Source organism: Mobula birostris, chromosome 22, assembly GCF_030028105.1.
Source record: "Mobula birostris isolate sMobBir1 chromosome 22, sMobBir1.hap1, whole genome shotgun sequence".
Taxonomy (NCBI): Eukaryota; Metazoa; Chordata; class Chondrichthyes; order Myliobatiformes; family Myliobatidae; genus Mobula; species Mobula birostris.
This window is the reverse complement of record NC_092391.1, coordinates 56,516,062-56,536,708: the sequence shown is the minus strand read 5'-3', so window position 1 is coordinate 56,536,708 and position 20,647 is coordinate 56,516,062. Positions and strand designations below refer to the sequence as shown.

Genomic DNA, 20,647 nt, shown 5'->3' with positions numbered 1-20,647 from the left:
TTTATTAATTAATTTATTTGATAGAGTGTGGAATAGGCCCTTTGAGCCACGCTGCCCAGCAATTCCCTGATTCAATCTGAGCCTAATCACAGGACAATTTACAATGACCAATTAACCTGCCAACCGGCACGTCTTTGGACTGTGGGAGGAAACCGGAGCACGTGGAGGAAACCCACACGGTCACGGGGAGAACATACACACTCTGAGTTTGTACAAACTGAGGTGATGTAGCAGCTCGCATCAGCAATCCAGGTTCATTTCCACAGCAGTCGGTAAGGAAAGTGTACACTCGCTCCGTGACCCCTGGGTTTCCTCCGGGTGCTCCGGCCTCCTCCTATGTACCGGTTCATCTGCTCCATTCCCTACTTTTCAGCAACATCTATTCTATTTGCCTGGGGAGTTCTCCATAATCCTAACTGCAGTTTGCATGCCACCAGCCAACTCTAATCAAGCAGTTGAGATACTGCATGATGCCTTCTCCACACAAGAAACAGTTCATCCTGACACATTTCAGATCATAGTCTGGGACTTCAATCAGCCTTATTCAAAGAAATCCCTGCCCAATTACCATCAGCATATAACCTGAGGCACCAGAGGTCCCAACACAGCAGACCACTGTTATACGAAGAGAAGGCATGCCTACCGTTCCAGGCCCAGACCACATCGGTAAATCAGATCACTCGACTGCCCTTCTCCTACCTGAATACAGGCAGAGGCTAAAAAGCAAAACTCCAGAGATTAGGACAACAAAGAAGTGGTCGTGGGAGGCAGAGCACCAGCTACAGGATTACTTTGAGTCAGTGGACTGGGCCGTGTTCAAGGACTCATCTGTGGATCTGAATGAATTCACTGTGGTTGTCATGGATCCTACAAAAAGTAATGGAAATGGCCCAGTCCATCATGGGTAACGCCCTCCCAAACACTGAACACATCTACACAAAATGTTGTCACAGGAAAGTAGCATCCAGCATCAAAGACCCCCCTCCAAACAGGCCATGCTCTCTTCTCACTACTGCTATCAGAAAGGAGGTACAGGAGCCTCAGATCCCACACCACAGGTCCAGGAACAGTTATCACCCCTCAACCATCAGGCTTTTGAACCAGAGGGGATAATTTCATTCAACTTCACTTGACCCAACACTACCTCCTCCTTTATCACAAACTTCACTTGCCCCATCATTGAAATGTTCCCACAACCAATGGACTCACTTTCAAGGACTCGTCATCTCATGTTCTTCATATTTATTGTTTATTTATTTATTATTATTATTTCTTGCTTTTTGTATTTGCACAGTTTGTTATCTTTTGCACTCTGGTTGAATGTCCAAGTCGGTGCGGTCTTTCATTAATTTTATTATGGTTATTACTCTATAGATTTGTTCAGTATGCCCACAAGAAAATGAATCTCAGGGTGACATATATGTACTTTGATAATAAATTTACTTTGAACTTTAATTGGCCTCAAGAGGTCACGTGATAATATAAAAATCACAGCTGAAATCTAGGCAACGCACACAAAATGCTGGAGGAACTCAGCGGGTCAGGCAGCGTCTATGGAAAAGAATAAACCATCAACGTGTCAGGCCGAGACACTTCAACAGGACCTGAAAAAGGACCCTTCAACAGGACCTGAAAAATGTTTTGGGCCAAGACCCTCCAACAGGACCTGATAAAGGGTCTCAGCCCAAATCATCAACTGTTTACTCTTTTCCTTGGATACTGCCTGACCTGCTGAGTTCCTCCAGTAGTTTGTGTGTGTTGGTTCGATTTCCAGCATCTGCAGATTTTCTCTTATTTGAGACAGAAATGTAGGCGCTTCCTTTTTTGGTGTTAACCACTTTATCTCCCAGGAGCTAATTAAAATAGAGCCGTTATTATTGAGCTTTCAAAGACTGCTCAAAAACCAACAAACCAGTACCTCTCCCTGCATAAACATCTCTGCTCTGCAATAACATTCAGGAGTATTGATCAAGTCTCTTGGAGATGTACAACAATGAGGCATAATTATTCTGGAATAAATTAGTTCCAATGGTGTAACAACTAAGCTTTGTTAATGCAGACATTTCAGGCAGCCTTTTCTCAGAGAGCTCTCCCACAGGTAAGCTCTGAACTTCCATCCATTGCCAAGTGCACGACCCATTAGCCAGTTCCACGTCCTCATTACCTGGGCCGGAGCACCTTGTTGCCATGGAAACTCAAAGTGGCCATCCAAGATAGAGGCTGCTGTTGCCATAGGGGATGAAGGAGGCTTCATTGGCCAGTTCATCCATGTTACTCTGAGAGCAGGCTTCCAAAATGCAATTGAATCCTTTACCCGGAATACATTGTGAAATTTGTTGTTTTGCAACAGCAGTACAATGCAAAGACATGAAATTTACTTTAAATTGCAAATTAAGGTAATAGCACAAGAAAAAAAGAGAATAACAAGGCCTTGTTCGTGGGTTCCTGGGAAGTTCAGACATCTTATGGGGGAGAGGAAGAAGCAGACCCTGAATGAATGAGTTAAGTTGTTCTCCAGTCTTAGCAATTTACTTGCAAACATTTCGTCACCGTGCGAGAAGACATCGTCAGTGCACTGTTGATTGAAGTGTGTCCTCCGAATGCTTGGTCTTTGTATATTTATCAATCAGCTGATTGGCCATCATTACAGGAACTCGTTTGTGATATGGGGAGGAAGTCTTGTCGCTGATTAGCTGTGGGGAGAACTTCGGGTGTTCTAGTCTGAGATTTTGCCTGCACTGGCTGATAAATAGGATTGAGGTCTACGTGTCTATTTACAGAAATATTGGCAGAGCACCATGCTTCTAGGAATTCTCCTGCATGCTGCGCCATGACTTTCACTGACGCCCAGTCAAATTTGTGCCCCTCTTGATCTTCATGGGTAGAGTCTAGACTTCTTAAGTGTGTGTCTTCAATCTCCTGTACCTCTTCCTTAATGGTAGTATCCAGAAGAGGGCATGTCCTGGACGGGAAGGTCCTTGTGATGGATGCTGTCTTCTTGAGGCCCTGCCTCCTGAAGAAGTCCTCGATGGTGGGGAGGATTGTGCCCATTTTGGAGCTGACTGACTCTGTAGTTTACAGGATTGGGAGAGAGAACTTAATATGACTTTTGTTAATGAAGATTGGTTGCGAGTTCTGAAAATGGTTAATTCTTCTTCGATATGTGCCAATCATTGTTTAATTCAATTTAAAATTGTTCACCGTTATTATTTAACAAAGGAGAGGCTATCCAAAATATTTCCTAATATAGATAATTACTGTGATAGGTGCAAAAATGAAGTAGCTACTTTGTCACATATGTTCTGGTCATGTCCCTCATGAAATCTTTCTGGAAATCTTTATTTTCTACAATTTCTAAAGCTTTGAAAATTAATTTACAACCTAATACATTGACTATTCTATTTGGAATAGTTCCACATCATATTCAGGGTATTTCATTTTCAATCCAACATGTAATTGTATTCGTTACATTGTTGGCAAGAAGGGCTGTTTCATTGAAGTTGAAAGTTACCTCTGCTCCTACACTAATTCAATAGTTTTCCCAAGTAATGTTATGTCTTAGTTTGGAAAAAATTAGAGGTAGAACTTTTGATCCCCGATTTGACTTTGAGAGAAGGTAGGGCTCTTTTGCCAAATATTATCATTTAATTTGAATTAATTTATATGGTTTCCTTTCAATTTTATGTTATATAAATGTGATTTGGTGGTTGTTGTTTTCTCTTTCCTCTTTTATCTATATAAATGATTGTAAGATGTACTGCTCCGGGAGTTGGTTCCTAATGGGTTTTTTTTTCTTTTTTTTTGTTTTGTAGTTAGTGGGGTTTTTTTTCAGTTAGTTGGGGTTCTCCTTTTTCCTTCTTTTTCTTATATAATTTTTTTTATTAGCATATATAAGTTTTTTTTCTTCAGCTTTATTAATTATATATATACTAATTTGCTGAACTTCTGTATTTTATAGCTGTAGAAGATTACATATCAATAAAAAGATTTTAAAAATGAAATGACTCTGTAGTTTAACAGAAGGTGAAAACTAACATCCCCTCTAATTACAGGACCAACCATTGCTCCGAGCAGGAAATTTGTACACGGCCTGAAAACCACATGGCTCTTTAAATTTTTTTTGTAACATACACCAAACAAACACAAACCACAACTCACAACACAAGTAAATGATGTCAGGCAGTCAAATCAAATGACAGGCACAACAGCGAAAGTAAAATGTTTTGATTAGATGGCATCAGCGTTCAGCGGGTCAACGGCTTATTAACAATGAGCTACCAACTTTCCCTCTTTTTTTTTATAGCTATATAGTGCGATTTATATTGATGTTATATAAAGGAAAATTCCAGTTTCTATTGACATGTTGTGGAGAGCATATTGAATAGCTACATTACAGTCTGGTATGGAAACACCAATGCCCTTGAATGGAAAATCCTACAAAAAGTAGCCAATATGGCTCAGTCCATCATGGGAAAACCCTCCCAACCATCAAGCACATCTACATGAAACGTAAATGCAGGAAAGCAGCACACATCATCAGGGACCCCCACCACCAAGTCATGCTTTCTTCTCCCTTTTACCATCAGGAACCTCAGGACTCACACCACCAGGTTCAGGAACAGTTATTACCTCCCAACCATCAGACTCTTGAACCAAATGGGATAATTTCTCTTGGCTTCACCTGCCCCGTCACTGAAACGTTTCCATAACATATGGACCCACATTCAAGGACTCTTCAGCACAAGTTCTCAATATTTATTGCTTATTTATTTGTCAATTGTCTTTTGCACTCTGGTTGAAAGTCCAATTTGGTGTGCTCTTTCATTGATTCTGTTATGGTTATTATTCTATAGATTTATTGAGTATTCCCACAAGAAAATAAATCTCAGGGTTGTATATAGTGACATATATGTACTTTGATAATAAATTTACTTTGTATTTTCAATTTGAACTTTGAATACTCAAAATTGTCCCGCACCAACATCTTATACCACTTCAACATGACATCCCAACTGAAAACATCTCTGATAAAAGATCTCGGCCTGAAACATCGACTGTTTACTCCACTCAATGTCTTACAAAACTTCAACATAATATCTGAACTCCTGTACTCAATACTGTGATTTATGGAGGCCATTCATCCTATTGTTCCTATACTGGCTCTTTTTAGCTCACTTCCCTGCCCATAGTTGTGTCCCCTCTAGAATTTACCCACTGCCCCATTAAACACCCCTGTTGATTCTGTGTCCATCGTATAACAACACGCAATAGAGGAACATGCCCATCCTCTGATCCATGTCCTCTGGTCACTGACCCTCCTGTTGCCTGGTGAACAGATACACAACACCCACCCACACCACTCAGTGAGCCCCATCATTACTGCTCTCCCCACCCTCCTTGGATGCCACTCCCCCCGGTCCCGCTGACCTGATTGGCGCAGCTTCATCCCCCTGGTCGAGCCACTCCTGCGGTGGAATGATGTACATGCACCACAAGCCCCAGTTGTAGCCGTGGGCCGCGTTGGCATACTGCTGCACCTCGAACGTGTTGTACTTGATGTTGTCGATGGCCGGCAGGATGATCCGCGTACGGTCTTCCTTAATCCTGCTCAGAACCGGCTGCACCCTGCAAAGCAACGGAACGATTCAGGTCAGGACCACTCCTGTGGGATGCTGATCTACCTCATTACGATCTTGTCGGCCTGCACTGCACTTTCTCTGCAACTGGGACACTTTAGTCGGAATTTAATTTTATTTGGAGATACAGTGTGGAATGAGCCCTTCCAGCCCTTGGAGCTGCACCACTCAACGCCCCACCGATTTACCCCAGCCTATTCACAGAACAACTTACAATGACCACTTAACCTACTGACCATAACTCACTTTCAATTGTCATTCAACCATACATGAATGCCCAATGAATACAGCCAAACAAAATAGCTTTACTCCAGGGCCAATGTGCAAAACACAGTACCAACAGCACACAGCACAAGGCACATATGGTGGTGGCATCTGTTAGTCTAGTAAGACCATGGATCTGCACCTGGACCTCTCCAGGGAGCAGGCCTGAGTAAGGTTGTATGGAAGACTGGTAGTTGCCCATGCAGCAAGTCTCCACTCTCCATGACACTGATGTTGTCCAAGGGAAGGGCAAGGGCCGACACAGCTTGGCACCAGTGTTGTCGCAGGAGTTGTCAGAGCAAGGTTGAAGGCAACGTCAGACTGCCTTAGGGACTCCATTTCCGGATTTGTCCTCAGGGTTTACTCCTGAAGCCATTCCCATGAGTGGGTATGGCCGCAAGGCAGCGATGGTTTGAAATTAGAGTTTTTCCTCTCTTAGATGGACTGCCTTCCCAGGCTGACGAGCTCCATCTACCCGAAAGGCACATATAAGATATCTGCAGGGGGGTAGGAGAAGATGGCGGCGTGACGCAGCGCGCGCGGCCACTCCGAAATGATATCGTATTTGTTAAGTAGGGGCTATGCACAATCCTGATTTGATGGAAACAGATGTGAAGAAGCACGGAGGAACATCTGGAGAAACTTCTGAAATGCCTGCTTTGCTGCTGCTGCTACTGTGCGATCGAGAATCTCCGGAGGGGAAGGCCCCAAATCCTCGGCTTTGCCTATTGCCTGTTGCCGGGGTAAGGGTCGAAGCGCTCGGCAAAGGTGGTGCTCAGTGCTCGGTGGTTCGAAGTTTTTGGACGGACTCAGAGTCGGACTGTGGTCGGATGCTTCCAGGGTGCAACAATAGCAAGTTTGTGGTGCTGGAAGCTCATGGCAGGGAGAGTTCCTTCCTTCAACTGTCTGCGTGAGATGATGGGACTTTCAAGAGACTTTGAAACTTTTTCATAGTCATAGTCATAGCCATACTTTATTGATTCTGGGGGAAATTGGTTTTCATTACAGTTGCACCATAATGATATATAGTAATAAAACCATAAATAGTTAAACAGTAATATGTAAATTATGCCAGTAAATTATGAAATAAGTCCAGGTCCAGCCTATTGGCTCAGGGTGTCTGACCCTCCAAGGGAGGAGTTGTAAAGTTTGATGGCCACAGGCAGGAATGACCTCCTATGACGCTCTGTGTTGCATCTCGGTGGAATGAGTCTCTGGCTGAATGTACTCCTGTGCCCACCCAGTACATTATGTAGTGGATGGGAGACATTGACCAAGATGGCATGCAACTTGGACAGCATCCTCTTTTCAGACACCACCGTGAGAGAGTCCAGTTCCATCCCCACAACACCACTGGCCTTACGAATGTGTTTGTTGATTCTGTTGGTGTCTGCTACCCTCAGCCTGCTGCCCCAGCACACAACAGCAAACATGATAGCACTGGCCACCACAGACTCGTACAACATCCTCAGCATCGTCCGGCAGATGTTAAAGGACCTCAGTCTCCTCAGGAAATAGAGACGGCTCTGACCCTTCTTGTAGACAGCCTCAGTGTTCTTTGACCAGTCCAGTTTATTGTCAATTCGTATCCCCAGGTATTTGTAATCCTCCACCATGTCCACCCTGACCCCCTGGATGGAAACAGGGGTCACCAGTACCTTAGCTCTCCTCAGGTCTACCACCAGCTCCTTAGTCTTTTTCACATTAAGCTGCAGATAATTCTGCTCACACCATGTGACAAAGTTTCCTACCGTAGCCCTGTACTCAGCCTCATCTCCCTTGCTGATGCATCCAACTATGGCAGAGTCATCAGAAAACTTCTGAAGATGACAAGACTCTGTGCAGTAGTTGAAGTCCGAAGTGTAAATGGTGAAGAGAAAGGGAGACAAGACAGTCCCCTGTGGAGCCCCAGTGCTGCTGATCACTCTGTCGGACACACAGTGTTGCAAGCACACGTACTGTGGTCTGCCAGTCAGGTAATCAAGAATCCATGATACCAGGGAAGCATCCACCTGCATCGCTGTCAGCTTCTCCCCCAGCAGAGCAGGGCGGATGGTGTTGAACGCACTGGAGAAGTCAAAAAGCATGACCCTCACAGTGCTTGCTGGCTTGTCCAGGTGGGCGTAGATCCAGTTCAGCAGGTAGACGATGGCATCCTCAACTCCTAGTCGGGGCTGGTAGGCGAACTGGAGGGGATCTAAGTGTGGCCTGACCATAGGCCGGAGCAACTCCAGAACAAGTCTCTCCAGGGTCTTCATGATGTGGGAGGTCAATGCCACCGGTCTGTAGTCATTGAGGCCGCTGGGTTTTTTATCATGCCCATGGTCTGTTCTTCATCAAATTACGGTATTGCTTTGCACTGTTGTAACTGTATGTTATAATTATGTGGTTTTTGTCAGTTTTTTTTAGTCTTGGTTTGTTTTGTGTTTCTGTGATATCATTCTGGAAGAACAAATTGTATCATTTCTTAATGCATGCGTTACTAAATGACAATAAAAGAGGACTGCGTGTCCTCATAATCTAATCTAATCTAATCTAAAATACAGTCACACAAAAAAAATATATAATCCAAGTCCCTGAGTCCAGGAATGTTGCAGCAGTCTGCAGTTGAACACAATACAGCTTGTCTTCTGCCGAGCGAACACTGGAGAGCAGTACTGACTCCCGCCTGGATACCATACCACACCACCTCCAGTGGAGTGTACTGACTCCGACGCCTCTCCCCTGGGCGGCTGTAAACAGGCGATACTGCGGTCTGAGGCCAAGTCCTCACTATTACCAAGGCCCCGTAGCTCCACTGCTGTCCTCCAGTAAATCAGTGAATCAGACTTGCAGCATGAAATCACGAGGGGCATAGATAGGGTGAAGGCACACTGTCATCTTTCCAAAGAAAGGAAATCAAAAACTAGAGGGCGTAGGTGTTTGAGGTAGAGGGGAAAGATTTAAAAAGGGCCTGAGGGTCAACCTCCTCATGCAGAGAGTGTTATGTACTGTATATCAGGGGTCCCCAACTTTTTGGCAACGCAGACCGGTATATTATTGACAATATTCTTGCGGACCGGCTGACCCCTGGGGGGGGGGGGTGGGATTGCCAACGGACAAGAGTAGCAGTCAAAGACGTTGTGTTTACCCCGAGAAAGACTACAATGACCATGAAGCCTTGCGTGGGCACCAGTGTGCATGCGTGACCTGCGTATGCTTGTACATCCTGATTTTTTTCTACAAATCGTTTTTGGCGATTCTGTACGGGGGTGATGTTAATCACGACTGGAATACAGGTGATAAGTTGCTAATACACTCAATTTCGTTTCTAAAAGGGTTTATCTAACGAATTTAATATTAAACACACTGCATATTTTCCTCGCATGAATATAGTGATAAGTCAATTATCAATGGAGGACAGGGGAGCTTGAAGTAAGTGTTGAACGAACTTCTAGTAGAAGTGGTAGAGGCAGGTTCGATATTATCATTTAAAGAAAAATTGGATAGGTATATGGACAGGAAAGGAATGGAGGGTAATGGGCTGAGTGCAAGTCGGTGGGACTAGGCGAGAGTAGCGTTCGACACGGACCAGAAGGGCCGAGATGGCCTGTTTCTGTGCTGTAATTGTTATATGGTTATCTAAATCACTTATAAGTCAATAGCATCATAACATTTTAAGTAACGTTTGGATATTAAACACACAGGACATATTTTCCCCCTATGAACATATAAAATCATTGCAACGCACCAATATCGCTGAATCAGTGGGAACCCTGGGCTTGTTTTCCTGCAACAACACGGTGCCATCGAGGGGTGATGGGAGACAGCGATACTCGAAGGGGATTCCTTATGTCCAGTCTATTCCGCAATTTAGTTTTCGTTGCATTCATTGCAGAGATATGTTGGAAATGGAAGCAACGTTTTCAGTGCTTTCGTGGCTATCTCAGGATATTTAGCCTTGACTTTGATCCAGAATGCCGGCAGAGATGTTATGTCAAACATACTTTTCAGCGCACCGTCATTTGCAAGCTTGAGGAGTTGATCTCCTTCCCGCCCTGACATGGATGACACGTGGGTAATGACCTCACGTGCATTCAAGCTCAACAGTGGGCGTGACAGGGAATGAGGAAAGGTACAGCTGACTCATATCGCCGAATCATATTGTTTCCTCGTGGCCCGGTACCGGTCCGCGGCCCGGTGGTTGGGGACCGCTGCTGAATATGGAACGAGTTGCTAGAGATGATGTTTGAGGCAGGTGCAATAACACTGTTTAAAAGACACTCCAACGGTTGAACATTTAGATGACTATTCTAAACATGGCTGCTCCAGGGGTATTCATCGTCAGCTCCCTACGCTACTCCCTGTATACTCAACACTGCGTGGCCAGGTTCTGCTTTAACTCCACCTTCCAGTTTACAGATGATACCACTGTGGTGGGCTGTATCTCATTTAATGATGACTCTGAGTACAGGAAGGGGGTAGTGGGCCGAGTGACATGATGTCATGATACCAACCTTTCCCTCCATGTCAATAAAACACAAGAGCAGGCCATTGACTTCAATCAACACATGCACATACATCAACAATGCACTCTACGTCAACAGTGCGGAGGTTGAGAATCTGCAAAAGGCTCTTGCAACCTCAAGAAAAGCGGCTAAGATAATCAGTCGCTATTAAACTGCTAACTTCTAATACAAAATTATGAGGGGTATAGATAGGGTAAATTTAAGCAGGCTTTTTCCACGGAGGTTGGGTGGGACTACAACTAGAGGTCATAGGTTAAGGGTGAAAGGTGAAAGAGGAAACATGAGGGGAAACTTCTTCATTCAGAAGGTCATGAGAGTGCAGAACGAGCTGCCAGCAAAGGTGGTGGATACAATTTTGATTTCAACGTTCGAGAGAATAGGTATGTGGAGGGGAGGGGTAAGGACTATGGTCCCATTGCAGGTCAATGGGACTAGGCAGTTTAAATGGTTCAGCACGGACTAGATGGGCGAAAGGGCCTGTGTTTTGTGCTGTAGTTTTCTGTGCTCTATGTTTACAGTTTCAAATTAAAACACCATTACTACTATCTACAAACATTCAAGACCCTGAGGGGCCCACCATTCTAGGAAATCCCACTTTGTGCTCATGGGCACCGCATTCTCCTTCTCCAGGGACAAATGGGGTGGATCTAATTCCGGAAGAGGAGCAGGTTGAAGTCTCGGACAGAGCCCTCAACTGTCTGCCATCTGGATCCAGGAATGGCTTGCTCGGCCAGGCCCAGGGGCAGTCCAACAGGAAATCCCTAGAGCCCTCAACTCCCCACTGCCTGGACCCATGAAGGGCCTGGTTGGCCAGGCCCAGGAGCGGGTTGACCAGGAGATCCCCTGAGTGATCCTTTCCCCAGAGAGCACTTGATTGCCAGCCACCTGGACCCAAGAATGACCTGCTTGGCCAGGCCCAGGAGCTGTCCCACCAGGAGATCCCCGGAGCGACCCTCTCCCAGGTCAGCATGGATAGAGCCCTCAGCTGCCTGCCACCTGGACCCGTGAATGGCCTGGATGTCCAGGCTCAGGAGTAGGCCGATTAGGAGATACCCCCGGTGAATTGAGCTACGAATGGCCTGCTTGTCCAGGCCCAGAAGAAGGCCAACCAAGAGATCACCCTCTCTCCAGAGAGCCCTTGACTGTCGATTGTCATTGAGATGGACAATTCACAGCAAGGGGTACTTAAAAAAGCTACTTTTTAATCAGGATAGAGACTGAGGTTTCAAAGGCAGAGCTTCGGGGCAGTTTCTCTGCATTGAGGACTGACCAATCAACAAGAGGGATTCACTAGAAAGGACCAATAAGAATAATTCAAGGCAAGTGAGTGGCCATTATTTTGGAGTGTGACAGTCTTTAGAGTGGATTTGACTCATCAGGCTCAGGCAAGATCAGGCTGGGTGAGGTAAATTGTCATGTAAGTTACTCTCCCTCTTTCCTTATTTGTTCATTCCTCATCTGTGAGGGCATAGTACGACCCAATTTACATCCATGGTGCGCAAGTGGAACAGGTCAAAAGCTTTAAGTTCCTCGGGGTCAATATCACAAATGACCTGACTTGGTCCAACCAAGCAGAGTTCACTGCCAAGAAGGCCCACCAGCACCTTTACTTCCTGAGGAAACTAAAGAAATTTGGCCTGTCCCCTAAAACCCTCACTAATTTTTATAGATGCACCGTAGAAAGCATTCTTCTAGGGTGCATCACACCTGGTATGGAAGTTGTCCCGTCCAAGACCGGAAGAAGCTGCAGAAGATTGTGAACACGGTGCAGCACATCACACAAACCAATCTTCCATCCTTGGACTCACTTTACACCGCACGCTGTCGGAGCAGTGCTGCCAGGATAATCAAGGACATGGCCCACCCAGCCAACACACTTTTTGTCCCTCTTCCCTCCGGGAGAAGGCTCAGGAGCTTGAAGACTCGTATGGCCAGATTTGGGAACAGCTTCTTTCCAACTGTGATAAGACTGCTGAATGGATTCTGACCCGGATCTGGGCCGTACCTTCCAAATATTCGGAGCTGCCTCTCGGTTTTTTTGCAGTACCTTACTTTCCATTTTTCTAGTTTCTATTTATGATTCATAATTTATTTTTTTAATATTTACTATCGATTCGTATCCAGGGAGCAGGAAGCGCAGAATCAAATATCACTATGATGATTGTACGTTCTAATATCAATTGTTTGGCGACAATAAAGTATAAAGTAGTAGAATAATAAGAATAGCTCCAGGGGCAGTGTTCTGGGTGTGGGAGACCTCCAGTCGCCCGGATAAACACATTTGCTCCAGGTGCACTGAGCTGCAACTCCAGAGAGAACGTATTGAGGAACTGGAGCTGTAGCTCGATGACCTTTGACTCTACGGGAGAATGAGGAGGTGATAGACAGGAGCTACAGGGAGGTAGCCGTCTCTAGGTTGCTGGAGGCAGGTAACTGAGGTCTGTCAGAAGAAGGGCGGGGGAATGCACAGCCAGTGCAGAGTTTACCTGTAGCCCTTCCCCTCAATAACAGGTATACAACTTAGATACTATTGAGGGGCAATGACCTAACGGAGGGTGGGGGGGGCACAGTGACGGGGTCTCTGGCACCGAGTCTGGTGCTGTGGCTCAGAAGAACAGAGTGGTGACGAGGACTGCAGTTTTGGAAGGAGATTCCATAGTCAGAGGAACAGAGATGAGGCTCTGTGGGTGTGATAGAGACATCTGATGGTACGTTGTCTCCCTGGTGCCAGGATCAGGGATGTCTTGGATCAGGTCCATGGCATTCTCAGGGGCGAGGGTGAGCAGCCTGATGTCATGGTACACATTGGCACCAGTGACATGGGTAGACAAGGTAAGGAGGTCCTGAAGAGAGATTTTAGGGGGCTAGGTAGAAAGCTGAGAAACAGGACCTCCAGGGTAGTAATCTCTGGATTGGTGCCTGTGCCACGTGCCAGTGAGGGTAGGAATAGGATGATTTGGCAGGTGAGTGTCTGGCTGAGGAACTGGTGCAGGGGGCAAGGGTTCAGATTTATGGATCATTGGGAACTCTTCTGGGGAAGGTATGACCTGTACAAAGGGGACGGCAGTTGGCTAGAATTGTTTGGGTGGGTTTAAACTAATTTGGCCGGAGGATGGAAACTGGAGTGATAGTACTGAAGGTGGGGTAGTTGGTTTAATAAACAGAAGCAATATGTAGTGAGACTCCGAGCAAGGAGAGGCTGATAGGACAAAATTGCAGTCAACAGGGTGAGTTGTAATGTAAAAGGCGAATAAAATTGAAAAGAGTGAATACAGGACTGAAGGTGTTGTATCTGAATGCGTGCGGTACATGGAATAAGGTCGATGAACCTGCAGCACAGTTACAGATTGGCAGGTATGATGTTGTAGGCATCACTGAATCATGACTGAAAGAAGATTACAGCTAGGAGTTTAATATCCAAGGATACACATCGTATCAAAAGGACAGGCAGGAAGTCAAAGGGGCAGCGTTGCTCTGTTGGTAAAAAATGAAATCAAATCATTAGAAAGAGGTGACACAGGGTCAGAAGGTGTTGAATCGTTGTGGAGGGAGCTAAGGAACTTCAAGGGTAAAAAAACTCTGATGGGAGTTGTATACAGACCCCCAAACAGTAGTAAGGATGTGGTATACAAGTTACAACAGGTGATAGATAATGCATGCCAAAAGGACAATGTTACAATAATCTTGGGGGATTTCAATCAGCAGATAGATTGGGAAAATCAGGTTGGTGCTGGATTCGAGGAGGGGGATTTTCCTAGAGTGCCTGTGAGATGGCTTTTTAGAGCGGCTCATGGTTGAGCCCACTAGGGGATCAGTTGTTCTGGACTGGCTGTTGTGCAATGAAGCAGAATTGATTAGAGAGCTTAAGGTAAAAGAACTCTTAGGGGAAAGTGATCATAATACGATCGAATTCACCCTGAAATCTGAGAAGGAGAAGCTAAGGTCAGATGTATCAGTATTACAGTAGAGTAAAGGGAATTACAGAGGCAAGTTTGCAGATGAGATATGAAGATAGGTGGAAGGGCAGGTAATATGGAGGAAACAGTCTGCAAAAGGACTTGAACAGACTAGGAGAATGGGCAAAGAAATGACAGATGGAGTACAGTGTCGGGAAGTGTATAGTCATGCACTTTGACGGAAGAAATAAAAGCGTAGACTATTTTCTAAATGGAGAGAAAATACAAAAATCTGAGGCCCAAAGGAACGTAGGAATCCTTGTGCAGCATTCACTAAAGGTTTATTTGCAGGTTGAGTCTGTGGTGAGGAAGGCAAATGTACTGTTAGTATTCATTTCAAGAGGACTAGAATATAAAAGCAAGGATGCAAGGACTTTATAAAGCACTGGTGAGGCCCCACTTGGAGTATTGTGAGCAGCTTTGGGCCCCTTATCTTAGAACGGATGTGCTGACACTGGAGAGAGTTCAAGGGAGGTTCACAAAAATTATTCCAGGATCGAATGGCTCGTCATATGAAGAGTGTCTGATGGCTCCGGGCCTGTATTCACTGGAATTCAGAAGAATGAGAGGTGACTTTATTGCAACCTATCGAGTGGTGAAAGATCTTGATAGAGTAGATGTGGAGAGGATGTTTCTTATGGTGGGAGTGTCTAAGATCAGAGGACACAGCCTCAGAATAGAGGGATGTCCTTTTAGAATGGAGATGAGGAGGAATATCTTTAGCCAGAGAGTGGTGAATCTGTGGAATTCTTTGCCATGGGCAGCTTTGGAGGCCAAATCTTTTTGTATATTTAAAGCAGAGGTTGATAGATTCTTGACTGGTTGGGGCGTGAAGGGATACAAGGGAGAAGGCAGGAAATTGGGTCTGAGGGGGAAAATGGATCAGCCACAATGAAATGGCAGAGCAGATTCGATGGGCCAAATGGCCTAATTTTGCTTCTATATCTTATGGTCTTATGACTGCCCTCCACCTGGATTTGTGAATGCCCTGCTTGGCCAGGCCCAGGAGCTGGCCAACCAGGAGATCCCCCTGAGCAACTGTTTCCCCAGATGAGTTAATAAGCTTCTTTCTTCAATAAAGAAATCCTTTTTCAAACGAGAGCAAACATTACAAGAAACCTTATCAAACAGGATTAATATCTAAAATTCGATGTGTGTACTTCGGTTTGTTTGGAGTGTTTAAATATTAAATGCATTCCCAAGGACAGAAAGCAAGCATCTAAAAGAAATTCTTTAGCCATCCTGTAAATCTGTCAGGAGTCTGTTCGTTGCTTCAAAGTCCCAGCGGTGTGTCAGTAAATCACAAAAATCCTAATGCTGCGGCAGGCTGTGTCAGCTCTGTAAATCTGCTCGTGTGGGGTTTGAATAAAGCAGGGAATTCACCAGGAAGACTTCAATTACGTTGTAACACTGCACATCCCACACAGTGTACACTGAACAAAGTGGCAAGGAGAGTGGCCCAGATAAATCTCAGAAACAGAATTCAGGTTTATTTTCACTGACAGATCGTACAGCAGAACCCAGGGAGGGGGGTAGTGTCTCTGGTGAAGGGGCTTCTCGTACCCATTCTTGTATCTTTATTTATTGAGATACAGGCCCTTCCAAAGCTTTAGGCCGCACCATGCAGCAATCCCCCAATTTAACCGTAGCCTAATCACAGGACAATTTCCAATGACAATTCACCTACCAACCGGCACGCCTTTGGACTGTGGGAGGAAACCGGGGCACCCGATGAAAACCATGTGTCACGGGGAGAACGTACAAACTCCTTACAGGCAGCTCACTCATCTTTGGGCCCCACAAGACACTCAGCTCTCACCTGTGGCTCCAAGTAGCTGTTTGCATGTGACAGCCACCCCACCCCGATACACCACCTCGACAGGCAGGCTACACCAGGGGAGGGTAGCTGCCAGGTCTTTTATCCCAGTGAGACAGGGACATGGCTGTCCTCGCATGCAAAGTCAGAATATGTGATGAAGTCTGTTGTTCTTGTGGCAGTAGTACATTGCAATACATGATAATAAAAATTGTAAATTACAGTAAATATATATACATTTCGTGGGTCCAATGTCCATTCAGAAATCAGATGGCAGAGGGGAAGAAGCTGTTCCTGAATCTTTGAGTGTGTGTCTTCAGGCTTCTGTACCTCCTCCCTGATGGTAGCAATGAGGACAAGGCATGACCTGGGTGATAGTGGTCCTTAATGTTGGATGCCTCCTTTTTGAGGCTCCTTGAAGATGTCCCGGATGCAAGGGAGGCTAGTGCCCAAGTCGGAGTTGATTGAGTTCACAATTTTCTGCAGCTTGTGCAGTAGACCCCTTCCACCACCCACCCCATACCAGACGGTGATGCGTCCAGTCAGAATGCTCTCCATGGTACATCTGTAGGAATTTGTGAGTGTCTTTGGTGACACACCATATCTCCTCAAACAGGTTGGAAGGATGAGATCTACGGTGAGATCCAGGGGCCAGGAAGGCGATACTGAACACTCCGTGGAGAGCGAAGGGCATGATGAGGCACAGAAGATGTCATGATCATGCACTGCAACGAGGAAGTCCCTAGTTTTGATGACTATTTTGTACCACTGGACCTGGACTTCCAAGGTTGAGAGAGTGGAACCGTCCCAGGGCAAGGGCTTTTCCACTTTAAAAACTCTCCCACACAGGTCTCCTGTTATCGTCAGACACAACAGACAACCAACAACATTACAGTACAACACATAAAATGTACTGAGAATGATATTAATAATAACATTTATAGATTACTTTTCATATAGACAACGTAGTTCAAAGTGATTTACAGTGGGATAAAGTTCAAACATGAAAATAAAAGAAAGGTATTCATTAAAAGCAAGGTTAAATAAATAGATTTTGAGCTGCTGTTTAAAGTGTCAACAGAGTCTGTATCCCTTATAGTTTTAGGTATTGAATTTTACAGTAGTTCTAAAAAGCTGACCTGCCAATTACCTCTTGAGAGAGATTGTTTAAATTTAAGAGTCCAGCAGAAGACCTGAGAGCTGAATCAGGATTAATAAGGAAACAGATATCCATCCAGGCCATGCTCTCCACCCTCAAGGTGGAGGAACAGTACCTTAAATTGTGTCTGGGTAGCTTCCAACCTGATGGCATGAATATCAATTTCTCCATCTGGTAAAACAAAATTCTCCCCCCTCCCCTCTTCCTCTATTCCCCACTCTGACCTTTTATCTCTTCTCCCCTGCCTATCACTTCTCCATGAGTCCCCGCCTCTTTCCCTTTCTCCTATGGTCCACTCTCCTTTCCTATCAGATTCCTTCTTCTCCAGACCCTTACCTTTCCCACCCACTTGGCTTCACTTATCACCTTTCCAGCTAGCCTCCTTCCCCTCCCCCCAGCTTTTTATTCTGTCATCTTCCTTCTCAGTCCCGAAGAAGGGTCTTGGCGGAATGTTGACTGTTTATTCATTTCCTCCAGCATTTTGTGCATGTCTCTTCTCACTGCTGCCAACAGGAAGAAGGTACAGGACTTCACATCCCACACCACCAGGTTCAGGAACTGTTATCACCCCTCAACCATCAGGCTCCTGAACCAGCGTAGATAACTTCACTCAACCCAACCCCGAACTGACTCCATAGCTTATGGGCTCACTTTTAAGTACACTACAACGCATGTTCTTGATGCTTATTGCTTGTTCATTTATTAGTATTATTTTTCTCCTTTTGCATTTGCACAGTCTGTCATCTTTGGCACACTGGTTGCTTGTCTGTCCCGTCGGGTGTGGTCTTTCATTGATTCTAGTGTGTTTCTTTGTATTTAGCAAGAATGAATCTCAGATCTATATATGGTGACATATATTTACCTTGATAATAAATTTACTTTGAACTTTGATAATAAGAAATATATATATTTAAAACATTAAATCAATAGTGCAAATAGAGATCAAAAAATAGTGAGGTAGTGTTTATGGGTTCATTGTCCATTTAGAAATCTGAACTGGATAGACAGCTGACCGGATATGGAATGGGGGAACATGCACCATGTGGACTGTAGTTCAAAGTTCAAAGTAAATTTTATTATCAGAGTACATACAACCCTGAGATTCATTTTCCTGTGGGCATATTCAGGAAATCCATAGACTAGTAACTATAACAGGATCAATGAAAAATCAACCAGAGTGCAGAAGATAACAAACTGTGCAAATACAAATATAAATAAATAGCAATAAATAACGAGAACATAAGATAACAAGATAAAAAATCCTTAAAGTGAGATCATTGGTTGTGGGAATACCTCAATAGATAAGTGCAGTTATCCTCTTTTGTTCAAGAGCCTGATGGTTGAGTGGTAGTAACTGTTCTTGAACGTGATGGTGCAAGTCCTGAGGCTTTTGCATCTTCTACCTGATGGCAACAGTGAGAAAAGAGCATGGCCTGGGTGGTGAGGATTTTTGATGATGGATGCTGCGCTGCTACGACAGCGTTTCATGTAGATGTGCTCAGTGGTTGGGAGGGGTTTACCTGTGATGTACTGGGCCGAATCTACTGCCTTTTGTAGGATTTTCTGTACAAGGGCATTGGTGTTTCCACACCAGGCTGTGATGCAGCTGGTCAATATACTCTCCACTGCATAGCTATGGAAGTTTGTCAAAGTTTCTGATGTCATGCCGAATATCTGTCGTGCTTTGTTTGCATATTACATTTATTATTATTACACTTTTAACTTGCACTGGACACTTATAACTTGATTTTAACTGACATGTGGCTGTTGTGGTTTACTATTTATTGTTATGTTTATTATTTAGTGTTGCGTTTTTGATGTTATGATTGCACTGCTCCTGGGAAACGCTGTCTCATTCTGCCCTGCAGAGCTGATGTGCGGTTAGAATGACAATAAAGTTTTTTGAATCTTGAATCTTATAAGATGGGTCCCATGTATTGGCTGCAGAACACTCCGATACTTTGTTGTGAAGGATGTTTCAGAAGACAAGGTCTCTGTGGACATGGAATGGGGCGATATGGACCATGTGGACTGTATTTCACATTGTAGTGCCTGTAGAACACTCAGATATAGTCTTGTGAAGGATGCTTCAGAAGACCAGGTCTCTGTGGCTGTTATTTTAGAGTACTGATGACATTTCAAATTTCTACAGATGTATTGTGGAGAATATTCCAGCTGATATGGAGTGGCCACTGAACAGGAATGAGAAGAAGCTGCAGAAAGTTGCAATCCCTGCTAGCTCTATCATGGGCACCAGCCTTCCCACCATCCAGGATGTCTTTAAAAGGTGTTGCCTCAAAAAGGGACATGTCTCATTAAGGACCCCATCACCCACGGCATGCCTCTTGTGGCAGTAGAGGAGACTGTGGCCAGACTGTCAGAATGAGAATAGGAAGCTGAATTGAAATAGGTGGCCGCCGGGAGATCTTAACTTTTGTGGCAGATGGAGCGAAGGTGATCGGCAGGTTTCAGGGTCCTGGAAATCAACAGCTCTGAGGATCTCTCCTGGGACCAACACATCGATGTAGTCACAAGGAAGGCAGGACAGCGGCTGTATTGCAGCAGGAGCTTGAGGAGATTTGGAATGCCACCAAAGGCACTCGGCAAGTTTCTACAGATGTACTGTGGAGAGCATTCTAACTGGCTGCATCAACGTCTGGTATGGGCAGGGCTACAATATAGGATTGAAGTAAGCTGCAGAGAGTTGTAAACTCAGTCAGCTCCATCATGGGCTCTAGACTCCGTAGGATCCAGAACATCTTCAAGGAGCGATGCCTCTAAAAAAATGGCATCCATCATGAGGGACCCCCACCGCCCAGGACGTGCCCACTCCTCATTGCTGTGATCAGGGAGGAGATACAGGAGCCTGAAGACACACACTCAACAATTCAAAACCAGCCTCTTCCACTCCACCATCAGATTTCTGAATGGACATTGAACCCATGAACACGACCTCAGTCATTTATTTATTGAGATACAATGTGGAACAGGCCCCCCCCCCACCCCTTCAAGCTGCATTGCTTGGCAATCCCCGATTTAACCCCAGCCTAATCACGGGACAATTTACATTGACCAATTAACCTACCAATTGGAATATGTCTTTGGATTGTGGGAGGAAACCAGAGCACCCGGAGGAAACCCATGCAGTCTCAAGCAGAACGTCCAAACTCCTTATAGACAGCGGCAGAATTCCCTCGCTTTTCGTACTACATATTTCAGTTAATTTTCTCTTTTTATATATACTTCCGGTTGTAATTTATAATTTATATTATCATGTACTGCATTGCACTCCTGCTGCAAAACAACAA

At 44.9% G+C, this 20,647-nt stretch overlaps 1 protein-coding gene across 1 annotated transcript in view; it reads right to left on the bottom strand.

Annotated features, from left to right (window-relative positions):
* The window catches only part of galnt9 (polypeptide N-acetylgalactosaminyltransferase 9), a 213,235-nt gene that overhangs the window by 142,010 nt on the left and 50,578 nt on the right, over positions 1–20,647 (bottom strand). The window contains exon 5 of the mRNA XM_072240818.1: positions 5,428–5,625. Within this exon, the coding sequence (XP_072096919.1) occupies positions 5,428–5,625 (198 nt within the window). The remainder of the gene's footprint in view (positions 1–5,427; positions 5,626–20,647) is intronic.